Source organism: Hakea prostrata, chromosome 4, assembly GCF_041222555.1.
Source record: "Hakea prostrata isolate BN-2017 chromosome 4, UWA_Hpros_2, whole genome shotgun sequence".
NCBI classification, from domain to species: domain Eukaryota; kingdom Viridiplantae; phylum Streptophyta; class Magnoliopsida; order Proteales; family Proteaceae; genus Hakea; species Hakea prostrata.
Window position 1 is genome coordinate 9,095,407 of NC_142603.1, and position 19,563 is coordinate 9,114,969.

General features: G+C 37.2%; 2 protein-coding genes across 6 annotated transcripts; both read right to left on the reverse strand.

Moving 5' to 3' along the window:
* Positions 1-2,938: 2,938 nt before the first annotated feature.
* LOC149017651 (RNA-binding KH domain-containing protein RCF3-like) lies at positions 2,939-9,576 on the reverse strand. Of its 5 annotated transcripts, none has more exons than XM_089151974.1 (9): positions 9,423-9,576; positions 6,525-7,250; positions 5,814-6,254; positions 5,436-5,690; positions 4,744-5,097; positions 4,451-4,530; positions 4,207-4,318; positions 3,901-4,061; positions 2,939-3,626 (listed from the first exon to the last, which is right to left on the reverse strand). In XM_089151974.1, the coding sequence occupies exons 2-8, from the start codon at positions 7,215-7,217 to the stop codon at positions 3,918-3,920; spliced, it is 2,079 nt and encodes a 692-aa protein (XP_089008100.1). In that variant the 5' UTR covers positions 7,218-7,250; positions 9,423-9,576; the 3' UTR covers positions 2,939-3,626; positions 3,901-3,917. The 5 variants fall into 5 exon arrangements, with proteins under 5 accessions (XP_089008100.1, XP_089008103.1, XP_089008101.1 ...); XM_089151977.1 differs by adding an exon at positions 9,021-9,062 and having other exon boundaries at positions 2,939-4,061; positions 6,525-7,248; XM_089151975.1 differs by adding an exon at positions 8,936-9,062 and having other exon boundaries at positions 2,939-4,061.
* A 2,326-nt stretch (positions 9,577-11,902) lies between these two features.
* Positions 11,903-17,574, reverse strand: LOC149017652 (uncharacterized). The gene is made up of 4 exons (XM_089151979.1): positions 17,108-17,574; positions 15,471-15,700; positions 13,898-14,005; positions 11,903-12,606 (listed from the first exon to the last, which is right to left on the reverse strand). Exons 1-4 carry the CDS (start codon positions 17,313-17,315, stop codon positions 12,484-12,486), a joined length of 669 nt encoding a protein of 222 aa, XP_089008105.1. The 5' UTR covers positions 17,316-17,574; the 3' UTR covers positions 11,903-12,483.
* Between the last annotated feature and the right edge of the window lie 1,989 nt (positions 17,575-19,563).

The window sequence follows — 19,563 nt, forward strand, 5'->3', positions numbered from 1 at the left end:
TAATACTTCGGACATCCTATTTCAATTCACCGTAAAACTATGTCACCATTTATGATTGAGCCCAAAAGCATAAGATAATCACTTTGCAAAACCTCTCCCTCATCTTTCACTTCTTCATTCAACCTATTGTAGTTAAAGTCGCACACCATATACTCCATGTTTATCTTATTAATCATAGAACTGTCTAATTCCAAGGTTAATCTCCACAACTCCAACTTAGCATTACTTTCTGCTTTTGTCTCATCCACCAAAACAATGACAAGCAAAAAGCAAACACCAAGGAACTTGAATTTTCTTGGTTAAATCATCTATCATGAGTTAAAAGGAGAGAAAAAAAATTGTGTGTGCTGGAGGGGGGGGGGGGGGTGGGGTGTGCACTTGGTAAAACCCAATTGTAATTGTGAACTCACTACCACAATTTATAGAAAATACAACAAAAGAATGCTGTATTATTCTGCACTGGGCTTTTGTTGTATCCGCCCAAGACTTGTGGCTCTCCAAACCGTCCACCTGTTCTTGCTCTTAGAGTTGGACTTAGTTATAGAAAATATTTTGCCTTTAGGAAGAGGAAGCTTCTTTACAGGTCTTCTACAAAGAGGTCACTTGAATTCTAAATTGTCTATGAGGGGGTAGAACTTGATCAAATGAATCTAAAATTTTCAAAAGAAATTTAAGATATGCAATTTTAAGAAACTCTGTTACTATTTCTAGAGCTGGTAAAATTTCTTGCCTCATTTATGTTATTCTTCATTTTCCATCTTTCTAATCCAGTTCCAATCTTGACAAATGATAAAATTGCTATTGTTGTGAATGCATTGCTTGTTTTGTATATCTTATTTGCCATTAGGTGCAAAGCTCTATAAGGTAAAGCATTCTAGGCTCTATGAGCACCTCTTAGCTTTACAACAACAACAACAAGAAGAAGCCTTTTTCAACTAAATGGGGTCAACTACATGGATTCTTGCCATTCAATCAGCTACAGTTGAGGCCATACTAGACACAAGGCCTATGCATATGCTTTTTCAAGGCCAAAGTTTCTCATACATTAAAAAGAACTTTGTTACAGATGAACACCAAATAGAATAGAATAGAATAGAAATCAAAAGTATTTCCAAAGGAATACCTAAGCATCAAAATGAAGTGATGATGCTTGCGTTGTATATCTTATTTGCGATTTGGTGCAAAGCTCTTTAAGGTAAAGCATTCTACACCCTGTGAGTACCTCTTAGATATCAAAGCCAAAGATTTGTATACATTAAAAAGAACTTTGTTACGAATGAACACCAAAGAAAATTGAATAGAAAACAAAAACATATCCAAAGGAATACCAAAGCATCAGAATGACATGAATGGAATAACAACTTTATTGTTACTTAGGTTAAGCAACACCTTAAGAATAGAACATCTAATGTTATAGACATCAATTAATGACTTCGAAGTTCATCCAAAGAAATGATGTTTAGTATGATTGTTTTCTCAACCGTTTGTACGAATTAAAATATACATGGAATAGTTTCTTTCAGTTTTCCCATGTATCTCCATGTGCATTTGCACATGCAAGTTACTATGCATTTTTGGATTTAACTGCTATACACCTTTACTAATACATATGTTCAGATATGGTCTATGAATTTTATTAAATGGAAATCAAAAAATGACCTCTCAGATGCCGCACAACCAGTTACTTTTCACACTACAATAACATGAACAGTTATCTAGCAGATTACTTCATATTTTGTGGCCCCCAAATCCAGCTTTCAACGAGATAAAACAGGAAACATTCATCTGCATTGGAGTTTTAGAGATTATGTAGGACTTTATTATTTATTTAGAGGAATAATTATGTAAGCAGAATTTTAGTCTAGGTAGGTTATGTAGGAATGATTTTAGTTCATTTAAATCATCAAGAGTCCCAGTTCCATTGAAATACATTTACTTTATTGTTTAAATGCCTGTATTCAGCTCAATGAAATATATGGATCTAAGATTGAGTACTATAAACCCCTCGCCACTCTCTTTTTCTCGTCTCTTGTAAGTCTTCTTTTCTCTCTCTCAATTCCTCTCACTCTGTCTTCCCTGCTATTTATTCCTCTTTCTCTGATTTTTCGTTCCATTATGTTCTCCACCTTCTCATTGCCACTGTGATCATCAGCAAACCCTACCCTCCCCTCATTCCAACGCCCCCAAAAAATAAAGAAACATTCTCCATTTAAGAGACTTACGATTTTTTATACATGGTCAATCAGTGTTACACAAAAATTTGAGTATGAGTTGCTTTTCTTTTCGTTTTCTTTTTCTTTTTTCGAAGAGGGAAAAATTGATGCAGCACAACTAGTTACCACTCATGCTACACTATCATTTTCCATAATCTAGGTGATTATTCTTCATCAAGTCCAGCTTGCAAGGAGATAAAAGAGGAGATGCTATTTGCTGCAGGAGTTTTGAAAGTAGTGTAGGGTTCTATTTATGTAAGCTGACTAAGAAGAATTTAAGTTTGGAAAGGTGTAGGATAATTTTAGTTAATTTAAACCATCAAGACTCTAGTTTTATTGATGTTTCTTTTATTATTCAAATGCTTCTATTTAGCTTAACGAAACATATGAAAGATATGAATTCAAGATTGGGTATTGTATGAGCGTTTGCAGCCCCTTACCTTCTCTTTTTGTTGTCTTCGATGAATCTTCCTCTCCCTCTTCCCTGCTACAAGTCTGATTCTTCTCAGGTTTCCTATTCTTCCCCCTATCTTCTTTATCCTTCATTCTCTATTCTGTCCCTCATTATCCTCCCTCCTTCCCTCCCATTACACCTGAAATTTTTTTTAACTAACCTGGGGTCTTTGCTCCTCCAACCACTCTCCTACTTGAAGGCTGAAGGCGTTCTTCCCCCCCCCCCCCCAAAACAAAAAAAATAATAATAAATAAAAATTAATTAACCACTTCTTCTCTGAATGTTTGGTTTCTAGCTGGGGAATTATCATACATATCCTAAAGGTTAGAAACAGGAGCATTTAACCCTGTACTAACAAACATAACTTGTGGAAGCAGACATGGTGGTCCTACCATCAGATGCACCGTAAAGTTTCTGTTGACTACCTATATACCCTCAAGGCCTCAACAGCTAGATCTCCGACAAGTAAATAAAAGCATAAGCACAAGAACAAATGTAAGTGCAAACAATTAAGGACCTATTATCACCTTCCTATTCACCAGACTGTCTCTCACATTTTAAACTCAAGAACCAAGCATCACCAGAGAACAACAAAACTAACACTCTGGTACTATTTAAAATAAAAAAAATCAAGTACTGCCATTAATAATTTGGAAACTAAAAAAAGAGTCAGAAGGAAACTATTCATTGAAGACCAGCACCGGTAATACTATCCAGTAGAGCTACTCAGGATGTGTATATCTTCAAATGCGAGGAATTTTAACATTATGTTCCAGATAGATAGTCCTGAAGCTCCTCATGGAATAAAATTAACTTTCCTTTACAAAAATAACCTCATGCAGGATACATTAAGAATGTTTTGCTTTTACTGTTCCATTGGAAAAGTACAGTTAGACACTCAAATAACTCTTCAATTGACACTGAAGGGGAAATGCATTTCCATGAAAGATCTGGTGAATCTGCAAAGTGTTGAAGTGTGTCATATTAAAGTGCCACTTAGTTTCAGATAAAAACTGAAAAATTAGGTTCTTGCATTCTCCAACCTTTGTTGTCTTCAGCTGAGTCGTCAAGTTTCAAATAGCACATACTAAGTGCTATTGACTAGAAGGTTTACTCTTCTAATCAATTAGTTATGATACCAGTTATAAAACTAAACTAAACCTCCTGGCTCCTAGGAGAGTGTATATACTGACAACAAAATTGAGGGCTGAAAAAGGAGAACAAAAACACTACCAAAATGCCAAGGAACCTCAAGAAGAATCAGCCCCACTCATCACAAATGCTTGAACAAGACTTTGTGCAGCATGAGTCTGGTCAGGCGCTCCAGATATTATAATTACAGTCTCCATGTTTCCGGATTTGGGTTCAGAGATGGCAATATTTGCTCCCGATATCTGAAACGAAGCTTGGTCAGTAATTTTTTTTTTCCCTTTTTTTTTCTTTGTGGGTGGGGGGGGGGGGGGGAGGGAGAGGGGCATGCTAGAAATACTGGTCAGTATTGTTTACGCCAATGAAATGAAATGAAATCAAAGAAGAAACCTGTCGTATTTGTTCCAAACTGCTTCCATCATCTCCATAAATTGAAGGAAAAAGAGATCGAGGTATAGAAACTTCAACAGTGGTGTTCGTAATAATAGCTGCTTTGTTTCCACTATAGGAAAACAAAGAAAGATGGCCAGAATAGTGTCAGGATATACTATTTGGTCACCAAGGAACAACAATAATGTACCTGATAGAAGAGAAGCAGCAACAAAAATGTAATTGATAGGAGAGAAGCACAAACCTTCCATTAACCCCAGTTCTTCTCTGGGGGACTCCAGGGTACTCTGAAATGCCCATCGGACCACCACCATCAGTTCGTACCTACAAGCCAGTAGATGAGAATTACATTTAAGGGCAATCCAATGACTTTGATAATCATTTGCCTTCTACAGAAAGGAGGGCAAGTAAGAAAATCAAATACCCTATGAGAAACCATAATGACCTATTTCCTGTGACACTGAATTAAGAAAATACCATCACAAATAACCTGGAAAATAATATATTGTTGTTACCACCAACAATGAGAAATCATACCTGAGGTCTCCATGGTGCTGAGGAAGGTAGTCGTTCAGAACTATGAGGGGGGATGCCTGGCCTATTAACATTGTGAACAAAAGCAGATCGCTCATCATGTGGATGAATCCGACCATGAGCTGGCAAGCCACCAACATGTTCAAACTTGTGGTATGATGGACCCAAATTAGGAAACGATCCCGGAGGTGAGAGTTCCCTCCTTCCCACATATGAAGGAAATGAAGGTACTTGATCTGGAAAGGCAGGATGTGAGACATGGTTGATAGAAGAAAATGCATCACGAAAGAAATGATGCTTCAGCCTACTAGTTATCTGAAATAGAGCCTCTTGAACAGCCTCGAATTCCCCTGTTATCTATCAGAACAAATCACCAATATAATATGATGAGCAGCAGGCACACACTTCCAAGGAAAAAATTTTCGTTGCCAATGTATGTGGAACAAAAGATACACCACAGGCATGCTTGACAAGTAAACAACAATGCATATTCACAAGAACAAATGCCTAAGTATAGAAAATTCAATATGGTCATAAAGAATCTTAAAATTGCGAAGAATTACTTCTTCAGGAAGAAGGAGAAGAAGCTTATACCAGCACCCTTGCCTCAAAGCCCAAAAATTGATATGCAAAGCTTTCCAAACCAGTTAATTTCATGTAAAATTAAATTTCTCACACATGCATAGTAAACATACCTGAACAACTTCTTCATTTTCTGAAGCACACTTAGGAATCTGATCCTTCCCTAATATACGAATCTGTGCCCCAGATAACTTCCTCATTTCGGCTATGATGGACCCCCCCTTACCAAGAAGGCAGCCAATCTGACCAGAGGAGACAAGAAGCTGGGCTAAGACGATTTTCTCCTTTCTGTCCTGCACAGCCCTAACTAACCTAGCATGGACACGTTGAACTGCGTCCTGTGCAGCAGATATCCTTTCATCTGGAATCTACACCACATAGTCAATTCATCAGCGAGCAAAAGAAAACAAAATTAAATATTATAAACAAATGTACGTGATCTTTCAATGCTAATAAATATACACATTTTGATTAGGAAAGTTAAAACATACCGCTGGACCAGATATCACAATGATTCGATCATCTGAATCAGGAACTCCTTCGAGAATTTTAACATCACAGCCTGTTTCAAGTTGAAGTGTCTTAATTATTGTTCCCCCTTTTCCTATTACACCACCAACCTTCTCATTGTGACACAATAACTTAAAGGTTAAGATTTCCTGAGAGGTTTTCATTCGTCCTGAGATAAAATTGTCATGGAATTTAGGAATTGACGGTGGAAATGGCCCAGCCCCATAAGGTCCTTGAGAAGGGAAACGAAAGGTTGTTGGGGGATATGCTTCCGATTTAGAAAAATGACCACCAAATTGATTAGATGATGGCCCAGTAGACTTTCTTGCAGGAAAAGAATCACGATCACGAGGCAGATTCTTCAAAAGTTGTTGAGAAACACATTGAAGAGCCTTCCTAACTGCATCCAATCCCCCTGTCAGCTGCCATATAAGATAAATATTAACAAAAAGACGTATGCTTCAATACAATCAATACAAAATTTAGCAAACCATTTTCTAAAATTAGAATATTTCTGAAACCAATAACCAGTTGATACCAAATAACAACAGTTAATGAAAGTGACGAATGCAAGAATTCAACAGAATGTAGAACACTTCAAGAAACCATACAGGATTAGAAGGATTAGGCTCATGTTACTAGGCCAATATACAAAAAGGAAAAACAACCAAACAGAAATATTAACATCTTACCTGAACTAGTTCATCAGCTGGCGATGCACATAAAGGAAGTTTATCTCTAGGAAGAATCCGGATCTGTGCGCCACTCTCTGCTGCCATTTGCTTTATTACACTTCCACCTTTTCCTAGAAGGCAGCCAACTTGGCTTGAAAGCACAAGTAGCCTGACAACAAAGCAAGAAGACTCCTTACTTTCTTCATCACCTCCATCATTCTCAGGTTCAACTTCAATTATTCTTTCAACAACAAGCAACAGAGCCTTCTGCACAGATGAAGTTGCTTTTTCCGATTGCGAATCTTCTGATGGAGAAATTTCCTTGTTTTCATCATGTTCCTCGACTTCATCGCTCTCTTCAGTGATATCATTATCTTCATCTTCCTTGTTTTGCTCATTGCTGGCTTCTGCATCTTTATCAGAGCCCGCAATAAGAATTACTCGTTCATCACATCCAGGAACTGTTTCCTCAACTCTGACTTTTGCACCAGTTTCGTGGCGTATCTGTGATATGATGGTGCCACCTTTCCCAATTACCCCTCCAGTCTTCGAAGCAGGACAGAGCACACGAAATACAGTGCTCTGGGATGAAAGTTTCAGCATGTGAGACTGTAGACTGAAATTTCTGGATTTTTTCCATTTACCCTTTCCACTAGGCTCCAGTGGGTTCTGATCATGGGGTCTCTTTGAAGGTGTCAATGAAAAAGACATATTTATGGGTTATTTGGCCTGTTCAGATGGTCTCTACCCAAAAAAAGAAATCAATAAATAGACAACCAAAATTGCATAACAAGGAGTAGCGAGTAGTAGAAATATAGAAAGAGGCCTAAGAACCTTTACCCATAAAATATTGCAATTTTCATTGATCCACCAATACAGCATAGAAAATATGGCAATATAATGAGGCAACATAATAACATGTAAGCCGCATGATTATTAATTTTCATTTATTAGAAAGCATAGTGATCATCAACATCCCCCCTTTACACATTTCAATAAGCAGGGAACTGACTCCTGCACATGGAAGGCCTCACCAACATGAACAACTAAGTTGCCTAGGTGCGACAACTCTAGGAATTTATCAACATTTAAATTTTAAAATTAGTATCACAACTTTTTTTCTGACCAATTAATTTTCCCCTCTTGGTTTGGCTCTCAGAAATCCAAACATGAATATCATTGTTTATGTTGTCCACATACGCTTTTGGAACCCACTACTTTGGAATGGTGATAGTTCACCCCCTTTTTGTGTGTAATGTATATCACGTATTATAAATATGATTCTTATCCATTGCAATATGTAATGCACCCTTAATTTTGTCAGCCAGTAATCACCAACACTGACAGCATGATCATCGACACATTGCTTTGGAGAACTGAGCGTCAAGCATGAATTTTCTCCTTTGATGTTGGTGTAAAGAAGTAAAGAACACGAGTTACGGAAACTAAATGAGTTCAATAATTGACACCACCTAGGAAAACCAGCAGGCCAGTGGCCCACACACACTTTCACTAGCACTGCTAGCAATTTAACGCGCACAAACTAACATCAACTGGTAGATAGTTAACCAAAGGAAAGCTACCTCCTAAAACATCCAAAGGCTTCCAAATCCAAATATTGTTTTGAGAGCTACCCGTTCTTGAAGTAGTGAATGAATAATTTTCACCACCAACATGACTCAAGTGTATCTAATACATCACGGTGTATCTATTTTGAGCCACACAAGTCCCATGCACTTGAGGCTTGTGGTATTTGTTGCTCTATTTCCATAGTTCCATGTACTCCTCATTCAATAAGATGTCGTTCATAGATTCTAATCCCTCATCCCCTGACATCAATTTCCCATGGTTTGGGGATTCACATCATTAAAACTCACAAGAAAAAAGTTTCCAACTTCCCCATAATTTATTGAGCATTAGCAACTAAGAATCAGTCCGAACATAAAGATCACCAAGAGTAAGGTGCTATAATTATACTGGGTATCAGAATATATTGAAACATTGACCCTAGCAATATCCAGTTTGCTAGTTGGAAAGTGAATATTTGTCAACAACAATCAGAATGAGTGGGACCAATATCTGAAATGCAGAAGCAGGAGATCTCTATTAACTCCATTTGGTGAAGTGCTTCAAAGGGCTTTCAGGTTCTTCAGAGCATTCATAATATCCTGAGAATCACTTCCTCATCTTTTGTGGAGATGATTTATTTTAGTTTTGTATTAGAATCAAAGAAATACTTCCAAACGAATCAGTCTACAAAATCACTAATACACTGATAATTGATAAGGGACTAAGACCCAGATGTGTGTATGTGTAAGATAGACTAACATTATAAGAACTGATAATCGGTTTGAGCATTATCACCGCAAGTGTCAGAGAGCTCAAACTATAAAGATAAGTGAAAGAGGGACCGGTCATTGTTTCCTTACATATGTAACCCGTGTAGAAGAAAAAGAAGTGTGCAAGCAAGCAAACCAGCCACAAGCAGGAAGGAACAAGGGGAATCATACATACCGACGGAAGGCATGGAAAGCTATACTAAAAATGGTTTCCCAGCTGCACAACAAGGTGAAGGAGTTTTCTAAACAGATTAGCAGAAGTGTACAAGCATCAAAGACGAAAATGTAGAAACCAGCTGGAATACGATCAAGTCGGACTTGTATATCAACAAAATTTCTTCTTTTTTTTGGTTAAAATAAATCAACAAAATTTCAAGACCACGTAAAGTCCACTGTTACTGAATCTCAGGCACAGGGGTTCATACTCAGATTTTAAATCGACTAATAAGAACGAATGAAACCATAGGGTTTCTGGAAGTGGCACGCGCGGGGGAAAATCTGATCACGAAATACAAGAACCCTATATTCTTTCGACAATGCCAGAGAATGCAAAGAAAATTGAAGTTAGAAACCATACCCGCAGACACAACGCATCTGGCTCCAGAAAACCTCAAAGATGTTCAACCAAAACAAAATACAGATCAGGGTGCCTAGGGGATTTCGCAATCACATATGTAACCAAATAAATTTTTCTTTTTTTTCTTTTTTTTTCGTCGAAACAGATGTAACTAATTAGCGGTTTGGTTTTCTTTTGTAATTTACGTAGACGTTGGGGCGCTCTGGTTACAATAAATGTCCTTCCAGGGTAATAAACGAAAAACAAGTTCCCCAGTCGGTAAATAAAAATTCTTAACCCGGCAAAAGTAACTGGTAGTCTGGTACACAGCCCAGATTTCTTTGAACCAAAAAGGGAATAAAAAAAAAATAAAAACAGCCCAGATTTCTTTCAATGAGTTTATCAAATACCCAAGTTTTTCACAACAATTTTCTCAAATTCTAAGAGAAACGACTCCAACGAATCATCAGTTTCATCGATTGATACCCTTGAGAGAGAGAATACGTGTTTGAGAGTTTTCATTATGGGGTTTCTACCAATGACAATGGAATACAAGATTTTTTTCTGTTATTTTATTTTTAGAAAAATAACGTGATTATTCATTTTTAAGTTTTCCTTTACAAAAATAGTCACTCAATGTTTCACTTTATAAAACTAGTTAAAACTGAGTTATACTTTTTCACCTCTTTGGACGTGTTTACTCCTAAAATTGACCATACCGGCATAGGGTGAAAATGTCCAAAGGATATGAAAAAATAATGACTTTACCCTTTTGGACAAAGTAATGATTTGTCCGCTCGATGTGATCAGTTTTAGGGATAAAAAATGTCCAAAAATGTGAAATTTTAAATTTTGGGATATTAAAATTTAATGTGATCAGTTTTGTAAATGCAAATTCAGTTTGGCTAATTTTGTAAAGTAAAACATTGGGTGGCTATTTTTATAAGTGAAACCTAAAAGCAGCTAATCACGTAATTTTCCCTTTATTTTTTGTGATCAGTTTTAGGGGTAAACATGTCCAAAGATGTGAAAAATCAATATTTTGGCGAGTTTTGTAAATGGAAACTCAGTTTTAACTTAGTTTTGTAAAATGAAACATTGTGTTACTATTTTTATAAGGGAAAACTTAAAAGCAACTAATCACGTAATTTTCCCTTTATTTTTTCATTCTACCATTATAGGTATAATCACTAATGTTCACAAACACGATATATATTACTTTAAGCATCTTAAACATGTATGTCAATTTTACCCCAAAAACCCACTTGTATCTCGTAGATTGGGACAGAACTTAATTTGCATAGGTGCACCATCAAATCCAAATATCACAATCAGATTTAAAAGGTTATATTTGCCGATGTTAGTTTTAAATTAGCTCTCCTCTCCCATAAATCTCTAGTTGATATCCCAATGAATACATAAATTGTTTTTGTCATAAAAGAATTAGTACATTATTATTATTTGTACAAAGGGACTTATTAAGCCGAGAGATGGGGATATAAATATGCCTTGCGCTGGTAGTATACAGGGACTAATGCTTGCATAGATCGCACTCGATAAAAAGTCCGAACATTGCATAGTGGGGCGCATAACGGGGGCGCTAAGAATCGCCGCTACTACATCCCCTCTTTTATTTACCAAAAAAAAAGAAAGCAAGAGTCGAACCCACAAGAGCCACTACCTCTTCACTAAGAGGCGTTGCGCGTTGGTACTTTGGGGTTCTTTCCGACTTTAGCAGTCTAGTACTCTTCTTTTGACCCAGAAAAGAGGTCTAATTCTCTTCTGTTATACGGTTATAGTCCTTTTCCCTCGTGAGCGTTTGCTGTTCCTCTCCTTTGGAAGTTTTGTACTCTATATTTACACCCCAAAGAAAAATCCAACAGACAAACCCCAGTCAGTCATTTATATGAATAGCCAAAGTACAAAGCATATGTTACAATATGTTACCTCCAAGTCCTCCAGAGAACCCTTCTATTCCTTTAGTTTTTGGAATCTGCAGTCTGCTTTTGTTCAAAGAGAAGTCCTGTAGTGTTCAGGTTTTAACTTAGCTAGACAACAAACCTAGTTTTAAATGAGACCACCTTCGTTGTTGTTGTTTTATGTTTTTTTCTTTTGGATAAGATGTAAGAACAGAAAATACCAGAGATCACAGGCATGTTTGAGGCTCACATCAACGATATCAAACAGAAAGGGAAAATATTTTTGTTCATAACAAATAAAGGAATTTAGCAATTTTGGGGAAATCTGTATTGAACTAATCTGGGTTGCCAATGAAAAGACTAGATAAAATGTCCTACATTTGTGGATAAGTGAAAGAGGGAATTAACCAAAGCTAGAGCAAACCTGTGACTGCTGAAACTGCACAGATCAATCCTTGTAATTGTACCAATGGTTTTGGTATCCACAATGTCACACTAGAAAATTAAAAGCCACCAAAGGTGCAACTGATTAGGACACTTAAATCCTGATTTCTAACAAAAAAAACATTGCTGTATATAGGACAAAAATATTTAAAGATGAGAACAAGAGAATAAAAGCAGTTTTATTTTGTTTTGTTATATTTGTGGAAGAAATAAACATATTACTTCACAAGAGTTTCAACAGCAAACACAAGCAATGAGGTCTTTGCTGACATTTAAATTAACAAAACATGCAAGAAATGAAAATAAAAAAGTTTAGACACTCATATACATGCAAGAATCATGAGAACTGTTGGTTAAATACACAAGTTCAGCAGAACCATAATTCGATCACAATTCCTTGGGAGACTGATAAACAATCATTTAACAGGTAGAAGAACCTTGCCGCCTATTTTTTTAGGAAACAGGTGATTTCTATATATTCTGGATGGGAATACTACATAACATACCATCAAGCAGGATCGACCCACGACCTCTCCACTGAGAGGTGTTGTGTTGGTTTTATCAACCAACCAACCCTGCGATGTTAAACTTGCCACCTATTTGTCTTGACAGAGAAGGAAGCTGCAATAAGAACACGGACAAGTTCTATGTTGAACCAACTTTGATATATCTTTCCAACTTCCCAATTCCTTGGACAATATCCAGAAGGCCTGTTATCTTCAATTTACATGTGGAGCTGACTTTGACATCCTATCATCTTCCAGAAGTGCATATGGATCAACATATGATGGCGGTGATATGGGGGTTTTGCTTGCATCATGTACAAAACTTGGACCAAAATACTGCACAAGTAAAGACCCACAATGACCAATTAAAAGGATCTCAGATCAATAATATAGTTCTAATGAAGACTTGTTTTTTATTGATCAGTCATATGAGTGATTTTTGCATCATTTTCCCAATCTTTCCTTTATGTTTGGGTGTCTGTATCATGAGCTTGAATTGAACACTGAATCTGCAGAAAAAAATATATCAACCACTGAAGTCAACAGGGTTGAGCCCAAGCGTGATATTGTGAGTTCGACTCAGGTCACTCACAAGGGGTGTCTAGTACTCTTCACTGCTTCCCGTGAAAGTTGACCGGTTTTTATTCAATCACAGTATGACAGGGTCCATGTGGTAGTGGGGTCTCTGTGGACCCATGGGATTAGTCAAGGCCTGGATATCCATCATTAGCCAAAAGGATACATTCCCAATGACATGCTAAATCATTAGGGGTTAAAAAAGAGAATCCCCATTTTAATGAAATCTGCCCCGAGTCCATCAATCCAATTAATTTTGCGGACCAATGCACAAAATGATGATGTAATAACTGAATTATATTCATATTTAATCTTAAAAAGGTGGTTCACATATGTACTAATTATCTATTTATGATATAACAATTTAGTTTGTCATTGTTATTGTTAATTAAGATGAGATGTGCATAAAAAATGGTAAACAACATGTATCAAATGTGAGTTATTTACACCAACTATGTGCAGAAATGCAATGTGCTTCTAACACATTAAGTCATTATCACTAGAGCAATCAGCTGTAATGCAGTTAAAACACAATGGATCCATGCTAGTCTTTGTAAGTGGCAGGAATATACAAACTTGAACTAACGGAAAGTCTCTACTCCAAGAGTATCCTCTAACAACAGACAACATAAATATGCCTTGGCATTGATGGCACTTTGGTGATAAATATGCATCAACGGGGCAAATTTCAGCAAATGCCTTTTGCTTGTATCCATTTAAATTTTGAACTTCTCCAGATGTGTCAACATTTCAGAAGACATCTCTTTATATATAGACATTCATAATACTTCATGATTATGTATTAATTGAGCTTGAAATTAGAATGTTGAATTTTTGTTTGCAACTGCGAGCTTTTGAGATTTAAAACCCAACCATAAAATGGTTTTCTTCTTTTCCTTAAATTCATAAATGCTAAAGATTGGAAAACCTTATTTTAATTTAATCGGGAGACCTTTAAAGGATTGACTAAGGAGCATAAACTACTGAGGGAACACCTCAAGCTGAATGATATGTAGATAAAATAGGCAAGAAAGTATTGGAGGGAGCTTACAAAGTAGAGAGCAGAAAAGAATGCAACTGTCACAGGAATAACTGGCCAAAATCCAAAGATGAATGTCCCTCCTAGTGTCAGGAGAAGTTTAGCCCTTGGAATTAAACCCTGATTGAAAAAAGCAGGTACATAAACAAGTTAAACAATGACCAAATTCCGGTACTGTAACAACTGACTCACTCGAAGAGCTCAAACATAAGAATCAGGAATGCTGATTTTATGAATATTTCATACAACAGAACATTTTCACAAATTATCAAATTAATACCAATAGAAACTACATATCCTCCAAGGGGAAGCAATGGTGATATCAGGATTATCAATGTAACATAAGTATACAGAATTTTGAGAGATTTAACATATTTATTGCAAGAAATAGTATACTGAACTGCTGATCTTTCAAGTCAAAGCGCACCATAGAATAAGAAAATTCCTCCACAGGCTAACAATTCTGTAATGCCCACAACTTATCTGGGGGAGGTGGGGTTGAGGGTTGAGGAGAAACTCAACAACAAGAAGAAGCCTTTCGCAACTAAATGGGATGGGTAGGCGCGGGGGCGGGTGGTTTTAGAGAACCCGCGGGCCCAACCGCCCGGGGGGGGTTTCCCCGGTTGGTGTTCGCATAGCCTTTCTCTTTGGGTTAAACTGATGAATCCCCTTGTCTTCCAATCAGCTCTTTTTGAGGTCATATTAGATACAAGACCTAAGCTATGCATAGCCTTTCTCACCACTTCTCTTAAGGTTATCTTACATCTGCCCCTAGTTCTTTTAATTACTTCAATCTGAATTAAATGGCTTCTCCACACAAGGGCAGTTAAAGACCTTCGTTTAACATGGCCATGCCACTCAATCCACAACTTTTTTGTAGCTCATCATTTATCAGCGCTAATCCCAGTCCAGCTCCTATACGATCATTTTGTATGTTATCCTTCCTAGTTTTGTTACTCAACCATCTTAATTCTTAGCATCCTCAATTCTGCTATATTGAGTTAGTCTATATGATACTTCTTAACTGCCCAACATTCTAACCCCTACCCCTTGACAGCGTAGATTAAGTCTTATAATGAAGCTTTGGACTATAAGAATTCATGAATTTTCAACCAAGTGGTTGTCAATGCAGCCCTTTCTGCAACATTAAATTTTTAATCCACAGCAGTTTGCATCTGTAATCAGCTCACCCTTCATAGACATACCCAAACAGCAGAAGAGAATAAGAGGATGACAGTGTCATGTCAAATTCTACATTTGGGACCATTCAAGGTGGGTCATATACACATAGTTATTCAAATAGCTCTGTCCAATAATAATGTACTGGCATGATCTTCTAAAGAAAAGCCCACTAAAAGAAAGGAAGTTAACCATCACTAGATATAATAAACATTAAAAAGACATCTGCTGCTGGGTACCTATATATCAAACAAACCATTGATCCTGACATAGACAAGGTCAACTCAATTACAAAGAGCATTCCGGGTTCCCACCACTGCAGTTAGGGGCAAACCTATGCATCTTTATCCCCAATGCATGGAACGCCACTACACAGAAAGAAAAAGAAGAGGAGAGAATATTCAACCTCAAGGCCTTCACTGTTCAATGCCATTGAAATCTGTCTCTGGTTGGATGAGCTTTTCTCAAGACCTTGTAAGACTGCCCTTCTCTGTGAGGAACTCCCGCCATCTTCCTCCAATTTTTCCTCCTCATCTCGGCCATACATACTCCTGCTGCTGTCTTCAAGCAGTGATGTTGAATTCATGCCCCTTCTCCTTAGTTCTTTCATGAACAATGATTCTGGAGGTTCTTCACCTGAAAACCACTCATAAAAAACCAATATGAACAGACATTCAGGCAGTGTTCAAGCAATACAAAATAAAATGACACAAACAACAACTCAAAAGCAGAAGCTCCAGGGATAGTTGCTACTTCATACCATATGCAAGATTAAAGGAAATGGCACTCAGAGTTATCCTCAACAGTTTAATGTTAACAATAGGATGACATTGCAAGTGATGAACAACACCATCTTTAAAAACAAGATGGGTGGACAACCAACAGCGTCACCCTAATATTTTATATATTCTCTGCCATTTGAAGTTTTATAGAAGCCCCTTGGATTTATATTGAGGTCTTATCCTCAAACCACTCTTGAAATATGTACAACTAAACACTAGTAAATTAAGTTTTATTCCGATTCCCAGTTAACTGGTGAAAGCCAAAAGTCATACACGGCAGATCCTCTGGTCATACTATCAGTCTGATCAATTGAGCTAATAACTCTACAGATGACTTCAACAAAGAATTCTCTTATTTTCTTTCGTCTTTCCCAGAAAAACAAGCCATGGTTAGATAATTTGTTTAATTTTCACATGATTACCTTTCTTTCTTTTTTCCTTCTTTTTAGGGGGGTTGGGGAGTGAGGAGGGGTGTACATCTCCCGGATGTTTGTCCCTTCACATAGAGCATTTGCCACTCTTCAATATCTTTCAGTCATTGAAGTAGAACTAGTGAATCTTGTGCGCATCACAAAATTAGATCCACGTAGTAGTACCAACAGAATTCCAGATCATGCATAACTCAAAATTGACAGGCTACTTTTTAATAACCTCGTAAAGTTTTTGGACATATAAAAGACAATTAATAAGGCGGAATCCTGTTTTCAGAATTTTTATTGTCAGTGAGCAACTTGCCTCGTCTTCCTAGATACAAGTGTAACTGTATACAATAAGATACTCATCAGATTTACCAGCGATCTGATAATTGCACATAAGTGCAACCCAGTGATTCAGTGACCAAATAGGCAAATTGGTTTCCCAAGAGCTGCCGTGTATTCTCAAAAAACCATTTCTTTATTGACTCGCAGAATCAATTGACCCACAAAAAGAAAATAGGAAATCATCAATACAGAAACAGACTTCATGCCGTGTTTACAATTCCCAAAATAGAAAAGTGAAGCTCGAGATATAAGTGCTACACACTACACCAGTGAAAATTGTCCACTAAAACAATATTCTCAGCAAAAATTGGAGAAGATCATAAATAAGTGGCGAACAGAACAGAATTGCAGGAGATGTAACACTTCTCTGCAAGCCACTAAATTGAGTATTCTCTAACCCATTTAGAAATGAGAAGACGAATTTTCTTCTTTCTTCTTGTATATCAAATAACAGAAGAAAGGATACATAAGATAACAGTGAAAAAGTCGATACAACTTACCGTTGCTTTCGTTGTCGCTCTCCTGGAGGCGGCAACATACGCTATAACCTCTTTGATTGGGATTACGTCGATTCTGAAGTTTGGTCATCTTCTTCTGTTTAACCGAAAAAACAGAATTCAAGCAGAACGAACTGATTTTCCTGCAAGAAATTGTTCGAACAGCAGGAATTCGAAAGAAACTCGGTTTAAAAATCTGTGTATGCGCCATTCTTCTTCTCTCTGAGATCAACTGGAGTCCAGTGCCACTGGAGTTGAGTTGAAAGCAAGAGACAGCACAGGCGTATATCACAAGCTAATAAATGGTTATCCTATACGTTTTCTCTCCCACTGTCTTATAAAAGAAGGATTCAGTAGATAACAGAGGTTTTTTTTTTTTTGAAGTTAGAGAAAACCCTACACAAGAAAGAACGAACGAGAGGCTTACGGAACTCTCAACTCTCGAGACTTCGTCGCCTATCGCGCGCGCTTTCACGCTTTACCGCCGTAGGAGGTGACAGCGGTTCGCTTATTTGACGTTCATGCGCCGCGGGGTGGTGGGGGGTTGGCCCGCGTGGGGTTAGTATTTTGGAGGTGTCTGAACGCTGAAGGGACATTGCTTGGTGCTACGTATTAAATGTATTGGACAGTTCTTAGGGTCGAGATCGAAATTAGGATCAAGATTTTAATCTTTGACCGTTCATTTCACAAAAATAATATCACTTGTGCAAAACGAACCGTCGAAATCAAAATCTCAACCACAACCTACTTAATATTGCACATTATTATGTAGCACTCAAGCAAAACCCTGTATCCAACCGTCGGCATCTTCTTCTCCCCCTACTACCTTACTCTTATGGGCCCTTGATGATTACCCAAACGATCGATCCACGGGTACCTATGGCTGGGCCTGCGTATAGTATTAGAAGCCCAGCTCTAGCCTGAGAGAGCCCAGGCCCATGATCAAGACAACATGGCCGGATTTTAGGTCAGGCCCAGATAGCCCAACTGGGTTAAGGGCTGGGACGATAGATGTAGTAGCCTAACTAAGCGACAGAAGATGACATTTTCCTTGAAACTGTTTAGTCCTAGATTTCTCACTAGAAGACGTAACACCCGTGACTGAAAAGATCATTGACAAGCTTTACAAGAATGGCTCATAGCAACCATAAGTTGAATTCACTTCTGTATTGGTTTTGTCATATTTAACTATTTTGGGCATAAGTAGAGCTGGCAGGTTAGGCATTATTACAACCAGATTAAAGGAGTTTGACTTCAATGCTACCTAATTAATGCATAGCCAGGACTGGGGCCGGGGAGCTATGGCCCCTTCCCCATTCCATAAGCGTGGGTCAAGGAAAATTTGAAAAAAAAAATCTTTTCCACAATTAGATAGTCTTTATCTTTCTCAATTTATTTATTATTTTTTTTTTTTTTTTTTTTGTTATTATTTTATCAGTTTCATTTTCTTTATTTCTTTTACAATTTTTGTTATTTTATTTATATTGTGAATAAAATATATATAGATAATAAAGTAACTAACCACCATTGGTTTGCATCTATTATCGAACAAAAAAAAAATCGCCCAACCCTTCTACGTAGGAGGTCAAAGTTCGAATCCCCTAGAGGCTAGTGGCGAAACCCCGTCTATATTAATTATATAAAAAACGCTTTGAAGATGTAGTCGTGGTGCGCACAAGATGGCCCGGATGAACCTCATTTGAAAAAAAAAAAAAAAAAAAAAAGAAGAAGTTTGCATCTCCTACAAAAAAATATATATTTGGTTTGTATCTAAATTTTTAGGATTGAAGTCATGTATATTTTTTTATTTTGTTATTGATGCTTTAATTTACCAATATTTTGTCGAAAAAAATACTATTATCAATAATTTACTTTTCAATATGTGTCGGCCCACAAAATATCTATGGGCCTATTTTTTAATATTATAAAATAATTCATATGTGGGATCTCCAAGGCCCATACAATATATGTGGCGAAAAAGTATTAGTGCTTCCTTAACCTGAAAGTTATCTAGATTTTAATTCTTCGCTTCCCAATTTTGAATCTTGATTCCTTCTCTGTGCACAACATTGTGATGCAATTTTGTTCTCAACAGTCCGTTTCACAAAAGTGTGAAAACACTTTTTGAAAATGGACGGTCGAGATCTCGATCTCAATTGTTTGTGCAACACCCTTTTTTTTTTTTTTTTCATCCGGCACCACGATTTACTTCCTCAGGGGAGCTTTATATTAATGCCGCCGAGTGGGTGCAAACCCGAAGACCTCCCCTAGGGAAGCTAGGTCGTTAACCACTTTAACATACCACCTTTGACAACACGCAAATAATTTCCGACTTAGAGACCCACAGGTTGGGTTGGATTGAGGTGGGAAGGCAAGGTTTCCACTTGTATATTTTAATGAAAAATTTGGGAGTTTGATGTAAATGAATCTGTCCCACATTTTCCTTACAGCTGCGTTTG

Bases quoted from the DNA above. Each gene is read 5' to 3' on its own strand.
- LOC149017652 (XM_089151979.1), bottom strand. From the start codon at position 17,315: ATGGCGCATACACAGATTTTTAAACCGAGTTTCTTTCGAATTCCTGCT. The intron at 14,006-15,470 runs GTTGAATATTCT...TTTTTCAATCAG, and splicing joins TGAACAGTGAAGGCCTTGAG to GGTTTAATTCCAAGGGCTAA. The intron at 12,607-13,897 runs GTAAGCTCCCTC...TTACTTGTGCAG, and splicing joins TCTTTTCTGCTCTCTACTTT to TATTTTGGTCCAAGTTTTGT.
- LOC149017651 (XM_089151978.1), bottom strand. From the start codon at position 7,217: ATGTCTTTTTCATTGACACCTTCAAAGAGACCCCATGATCAGAACCCA. The intron at 6,255-6,524 runs GTAAGATGTTAA...CTTATATGGCAG, and splicing joins CAGCTGATGAACTAGTTCAG to CTGACAGGGGGATTGGATGC. The intron at 5,098-5,435 runs GTATGTTTACTA...TTGTTCTGATAG, and splicing joins AAAATGAAGAAGTTGTTCAG to ATAACAGGGGAATTCGAGGC.